At 35.0% G+C, this 7452-nt stretch overlaps 1 protein-coding gene across 3 annotated transcripts in view; it reads right to left on the bottom strand.

Annotated features, from left to right (window-relative positions):
* Positions 1 to 2552: 2552 nt before the first annotated feature.
* The window catches only part of LOC110445917, a 23718-nt gene continuing 18818 nt past the window's right edge, over positions 2553 to 7452 (bottom strand). Inside the window, exons 8-10 of one of the 3 annotated variants that reach the window (XM_021490785.1) lie at positions 6258 to 6619; positions 5546 to 5616; positions 2553 to 5044 (exon numbers count right to left, since the gene is read on the bottom strand). In XM_021490785.1, the coding sequence (XP_021346460.1) occupies positions 4186 to 5044; positions 5546 to 5616; positions 6258 to 6619 (1292 nt within the window). In that variant the 3' untranslated portion in view covers positions 2553 to 4185. Of the gene's footprint in view, positions 5045 to 5545; positions 5617 to 6257; positions 6677 to 7452 lie in introns of all 3 variants that reach the window. The other 2 variants (XM_021490783.1, XM_021490786.1) reach the window with 2 other exon arrangements.

Consider the following 7452-nt stretch of genomic DNA (forward strand, 5'->3'; position numbering starts at 1 on the left):
AATCGGAGGTGGACATGTATTATGCGTGTCCCATACAGCGACAACAGTGAGGTATCAGAGGGTTTTAGGCCGCCGATGGACGCGTGCAAAAATATTGAAATCATAATAAAGAAATAGCTAGTAGAATAGAGGATATAATTAAATTATTTAATAATTAATTTTATTAGCAATTGTATCATTTTCGGTTTCTTTATGTAAACTGACGACCTAGGAGATATACTATTTAAAACATAAACCCTTATGGTACCCTAAAAATATATACAGTTGTTGGCCAAAAGTAAGTTCGTAAAATTTAATTCTACTATATAATCTTACAGTATAAACTTTTGTTTTCAATGAATTTTCCTGATTTATTTTGTTGATGGGCCGATTTTAACAAAACTTTGCACGCTGAAAGATATTGGTTTAAAGTTCCTTTTCATAACAATTTCATTAATTTCGGTAAGTGTATAAAGGAACACGGTGCCGCGAGAAATTTGGTTTTGTTGTAGATTTTAATTTCTTCCAACATATGCATTATCATAACCCTGTTAATTACGTGAGGAAACTCTAGATATTTCTTTTCAACACACAAAATATCATTAAAATCGGCGATATTTGATTACTTTTATATTTTAAAAAAGTACCCTTCGCCGTACGTGTAGTTCCCTCTGAAGCATACACATATGTGTGCTATTCATATTTGGTAAGGTATTTCGGATGGATTTTGATAAATATTAGTTTCTTATCTCAATTTCATCAAATTAAAAACTTATTTTCTTATTTAATTTAGGCCTATCAAATTTCAATATAAAAGGATCTAGTGGAAAACGAAACTAAAATCAATCATCGATTCTCGGTATCTAGAAGAAAACGTGAAAATTCAGCTGTGTTTTAACTTATATGATATGCTTGATTAGAAAGTATAAGTATCGCCTTGAAACACCATGTCGAAGTGCCGATTTTCGGCCTTACAGATAACTTAAAACGATAGGCCCTATATCGTATCTGACTGTGTACTTTCGTCGTTAGACGTTTTAGAATTTCAAGTGATCGAGAAAAGTTATTTAGCATCGCAGTTATGCAGTTTTTAGAACAGCAAACCGTTCAGAATTACTTCGACGGTCGCTTGTATTAGGTGCCAATCGACGACACGTGCACGGGAATGGCCAAGTTGCGCGACGTGATATGCTCCCGATTTATTTCGAAGGGTTGGTCAATACCGTTATAAATTCGTCCTTTTCCTTTCGAATGTGTTTTACTGCCATATAACCTACATTTGAAATGTATGATCTTTTTAAATCTATTTATAGTTTCTTTTACTTAAAACATGAATTACGGTGAATGTAAACAAAGGAAAAATAATTATCAATATTGCATCACTGAGGCTACTTTTGATTTGGATTTTATTAGTTTTATTTTTTGATTGAAGGCACGGAATTAAAGGCGAATAATATCTTATTTGAACGGATTAAAAATATCACATTATGGATTGAATTATAAACATCATGTCTACATTTTTTTTTTAATTTAACAGAGTACTCCTTAATTTAACATCATATTGAATAGTATTGCACTTCAAAAATATTAAATATTTAATGATTTTGATGGAGGGCCTATCCGTAACGGTTGGAGACCGAGAAAGTATGGCCACTGTTTAAAAAAAATTAGCTACTGAAATTCAAACATGGCTACTTTTTTGGCTACTGATTTTTTAGGTCCAGGGTGAGCCCTGTATTTATAAACGATCATTAATTATATTTCGTGTTTCTTTCAAAAAACACCATAAGATTGTTTAGTTATTTATTAACCTGCAGTTGACATTCAACGTGTAACGGCAACCAAGCACTAGACAATAGGTCATCTGTTCGCCGACAACTGTCATTGAAATTTCACATCACGTATTTCTCTACATTGAACTTATAAATGTCCTTTCATTGACGGGTAATATGAACCTTAGATACTTTCTTTCATATCAGATCGCACTTGGCTATAGATGCATCAACATATATTCGCCGTACAGAGGTGAAATCAGTTTTCAGTTAAATACAGAATATAAGCACATGTACAAAATATTTTTTATCGATTTATCCAAGTCCAATCAACATATGCATCCTACCTTCTATTTAGCATCGTAAGTTCCATGTTTTAATAACTTCTGATCTTTTTTCCCATAACATGTCATACAATACCGGTACTGCATGGTCTGCTTTAATCAATATTTCAAAATCGCGTGACAAAATTCACATAATCTATGCATTACATAACTGTTTGTTCTATGTTCGACTGTCGTGTTACTCAACAGGTCTGTACAATACCAGAAAATGTCTCAAATACAGGAAAAACTTATCGTGCTCTACATGTCGCCTGGCGTTCTGCTCGATTCGGTACCAACTATATCCGGTGTTAGTCCCTTATAGTGAACACGGGATCCTGCAAGTTGGCGTTTTATTGTATCATTGACCATGTGCGCATATGTCTCGACATGCACGTCATCCCAGAGTCGAAACCTTCATAACTTTTCAGGAGATGGACAAAAACTGATTTTTGTTTTAGAAATTACATTTTATTAAAAGATTTTCACAATATGCAATAGTTATACAGAATACCCTACAATTATAACATGCAGTTGCTCTTTAAGTAAGAGTATTGTAAAAGTAGTACAATAGAGTTTTTTCCTAATAAAAATATAAAAATGCAAATTCTTATTTTTGTGCAAATTTTGGTCAGTAGATCAAACCTCGTAACATCACAACAAGTTGTAAATGTCCTTAAAACAATGATCCAGCATTTAATTTTGGGCAGTGTTATCAGCAATGATTGATGACCTGTATTTGACAACCTGAGTTTGTTTAGTATCCTGTTAAATGTGGAAAGCGATACCCTGGCATTTTGGAAAAGTGAGGGTCTATAGTGCAGATATGTTGGGGCCGGAGGGGCTGGCACCATAGGGGAAACAGGTAGTGTGTATTATATGTATAACTGCTTTATACCAAAAGCTTGTGGAAACAATTTTTCGTTCAAATGTATGGTTCAATGTTTTCGTTTCGTATTATTTTACATCGCCATGATGCATGTCATATAAGTCTACTTTGTATATCAAATGTCATCATTATGGGAAAAATTAGATCTAAATTTGCCCAGTTAATGTGTGTGTATGAAAAAAGTATGCATAAAAGTCTGTATTTCACATTTTATTCTTCTCAACAACAACTACTATATATCAATATACATTCAGTAATACATATAGTTTGTATCTTTTGTTTTGCCTTTTAGTTCTTTGTAGTATAGTATACTATAAATGTACATATTTGGGCAGTAACACATTTCATTTTTTTTTAGTCAGAGTACAATCATTGAACTATGAGCATTCAAATCTTGACTTGATCATATTGGAATGGGCCTTTAATGGCACATATGGCGGTCAGTGACACATGGCTGACAATGACACATGGTTGTCAATGACACATGACTGACAATGGCACACATGGTTGTCAACGGCACATGGATGTCAATGACACATGGCTGCAAATGACACATATGGCTGTCAATGACACATGGCTGTCAATGGCATACATGGCTGTCAATGACACATGACTGTCGATTGCATACATGGCTGTCAATAGCAAACATGGTTGTCAATGTCATACATGGCTGTCAGTGGCACACGTGGCTGTCAATGGCACACATGACTGTCGACGGCAAGCATAGTTGTCAATGACACATGGCTGTCAATGGCACACATTGTTGCCAATGGCAAACATAGTTGTCAACCACACATGGATGTCGATTACATACATGGCTGTCAATGGCACATGTTGCTATCAATGGCAAACATGACTCAATTACGCATAACTGTGGATCACCTACATGGCTGTTTATGCATACATGGCTGTCAATGACATATATATATATATCGACATGCATGTTTGAGTCATATATATATATGTCATTGACAGCCATGTATGCATTGACTCAAACATGTATGTCGATGCCACAATTGACCGACACATTAAAGATAACGCATTTATGAAAATGTCCTATTTAACATTGTCCTGGGAGGTGCGTGGCCATTTGCCTCTTGCTCTTTCACGTAACTATATTGCTATTGGCAAACTTTTACTACTGGTTCTGCTATTAATTTGTATTGTTTTACTTGTACTGGCACAGCATCAGTAATAACACAAATTTTAGTTACATGTGTATTTATTCATCTGTGTATGAATATTTACATATATCTCGTAAATATACAATCCATAAGTCGTTATTTGGAAAACACAGCATGTTAAACGTGGGATAGTGTTTGTTCAGGATTGTTAGCACTTCAAAATTAACCCCGGACAACACATATACACCAGAAGATGTTCCCAGAATGATATTTCCTTTGTGATTAAAACAACCGGTAAAGATCCGAAATCTAGGACATACTTCAGGAAGCGTTTCGATAAAAGTAGTTTTCTGAAGCGACCCATCTAACAGCATAGGTGCATATACCTGTAGAGAGGTGACCAAAACTCTTCCAGAAACAGCGTCCTTGTCGATTGTCGATGGATAAAATAATTCCTTTTCGCCGTTGGAATCAGTGGAATCTATATACAGATGTATGCATTTAACTCTGTCTTCGTCCCATATTTCTAGTCCCGTTTCATGAGAGACGTATGCCTCCTCTTTTAAATTTGAAGAATATATGTAAAGATGCTTCGGAGGATATTTTGTACGGAATTTCTCCGTACATTTTCCGGCTAAATATTTGTTTACACTGTTATCGTCACAACAAAACCAAACTGCACCATTTGTTTGCGATATTGCCACATGTAACACAACCCTGTCCTTTACAACATTTTCAAATGTTATCAGACTCTCGACCTTCCCGTTTGCAGACACTTCCTCGATAAATTTCATATCTTCCATCCTAAAGTAAATTTTGTCTTTAAATGTCAGCATGTTAACAATAGCACGTTTGACTGTTTTGCTAGTTTTAGATACGCTGCTATAGAAAGTGAATGCCCCACTCTTCTTATATGGTGCTTTCAGTTCTTTATCCTTTTTTCCATCTGCGTTGCCTCTACAGATATTAATTTAGCAGATTATTTATAATGTTGGATGTTATCACACAATAGACAAATAGATATGTCTAAATAATTCAAAGTGAAGAAATAATTTTGAAGCAACAAATAGAAAATATCAGTTGGATACCATCACTGATGAAATGTATAATTTCTGTTTTCTTTTGCACCAATTGTAGTATTAGTATACTTCATTAACTTCCACCTTTCTATTAACTCATGATATTGTCATTGCAACCTCTGAGTAAGCATTCCAGTCCGGTAGACTGCTTAAAAATATCAGTAAGACATATCAAAAGTAAATGAGTTTGAAATTGGTTGTATTTTTGTTTTAAAAGTGAAAATTAAATAACTTGCACACTGGTTTTACTTCACAATACGATATCTGTAACCAGAAGGTAATTGTACAGATTGATATTAACAGAAAAACGAGAAAATACTGCACAAAGGGAAGATTCACATGGATACATAATTTACAATGCAATGTCATGTTAGCATACCTTTCACCATTGCAATTGATATCCCTCGTGGTAACTTCTGGACGAGGATCAGTTGAATTTCTAATAGACGCCTACAATGCAGAAGTTTAGATATGGTGACATCTATCTGTACACTACAGTCGTCAATAACGAATAAATTATGTCTGATGACAGGGCCATTAACAATCTTACTGATTCGATTTAAAAAAGTTCCGTTAAACGTGGTAAAACTGACAATGGCAAACAGTATGATTAATATCCTGCGTGGCGACTTCTTGACAAGGATATGTGTATTTTCGTGTATCACTAACACTTCAGTCTTAACCAACGTATGTAATATATCTGATGCGGGAGCCATTGTTCCATCAACTATGGTTAATCTGACAATGGCAAAAAGTATTAAACTTATGTAAAAGTATTAAACTTATGAAAAAAATATCAAACTTATGTCAATGTTCATTGGTATGTGATGATCGAATGTATCCAAAGGTGGTTAAGGAAGTAAATATTTTGTTCACATAATGTTTCAGTTTATTGTAGCGAAATCGTACAATCGCATTATTATATTTACACCTAAAGACTGATACGTAAATGTTTTTATTCATTTCATGTAACAGTCGTTATTGTAACAGACACTGTGATATCGAGTCCATTCATAATCAAGAGAATAATTAAAGGCAAATATTTTCTTAACATGCAACATTTATACCTAATTCAATTGTTGAACAATTACCTGGGATGATGAAGCCGTTTCCATATCGTCGAATGGTATCGAGATAGCATATACAGCATTTGGATTGCCGGCAGGCGGTGAATCTTCATTCGAATTTCCAACTGTTTCCAATGGCATCTGGGATTCCAAAATAGCAACCGTGTCACTTTTGCTTCCTCCGTTGTGTTGGATATCACCACCTGTACATTCTGTAGTGTCGTCGTTAGATGTAACCAGGATTTTCTTTGACGAGGGCATTTCCGCATCAGAACAAATGCTTTCCACTGAATAAGGTCGCGGTACAGTTTTGGTCATGTCTTGTTGCATATCCAAAATCAAACTTGTAACAGAAAGATGGGGCGATATAGGAATTTCTTGCTCCGCTGAATGTGAATGCAGAAGAGTTTTGTCGCTAGGACCAGTAGGCAGTTGATTGAAATCTACAAAAATACATAAACAGCTATAAGAACAGCATGGCATTTTATACAAATTACAATGAAAAATAAACCATGACAGATATATCAGGATATCCTATCAATACCGTTACTTCGATTCATATACCGAGGGATCAATATTAATATCGGTAATGTTTCATTTTTTTTGTTCGAAATATGATCCGTTATGTTCTTTTTTTCTATAAGAACAAGTGCAGTACATAACTTTCCCCATTGACAACTGAAGTATGAAATGTGTTTTATGTCCTATTAATAGCTATGGCAAATATATGGAGGTGCCAAGTTTTGGTAGTGGAGGAAAACCGGAGTACCCGGAGAAAAATAATGGACCTACGGAATAGTGAAGACTGCCCCGCGTCGGCTTCGAACCTACAACCATGTGGCAGTGGGCTAGTGGTCGTAGACGGTCAGACGCTTTAATCAAAATATGAGGGCTAATATAACAAGAGGCCCATGGGCCTTAACGGTCACCTGAGTCTATAGTATTTATTTTTGTTGTTGAAATATGTACCAATTTGAGTAAAAAATAGTATAATGTTAACTTAACTTTGTCAGGACCATGAGCTGATCATTCCTAGACCAATTTTAAGTGAGATCGGCCTATTAGAACTTAGTAGCAAAATAGCGGCCATGGCAGCCAAATTGTATTTCTGATTGACCCGAAAAATAACAACACTTTGTCAGGACCATGATTCGATCATTCCTACAAAGTTTCAGTTCAATCGGCCAAGTAGATCTTTACTTTAAGTTTGAAATAGTTT

Source organism: Mizuhopecten yessoensis, unplaced genomic scaffold (assembly GCF_002113885.1).
Source record: "Mizuhopecten yessoensis strain PY_sf001 unplaced genomic scaffold, ASM211388v2 scaffold2411, whole genome shotgun sequence".
Taxonomy (NCBI): domain Eukaryota; kingdom Metazoa; phylum Mollusca; class Bivalvia; order Pectinida; family Pectinidae; genus Mizuhopecten; species Mizuhopecten yessoensis.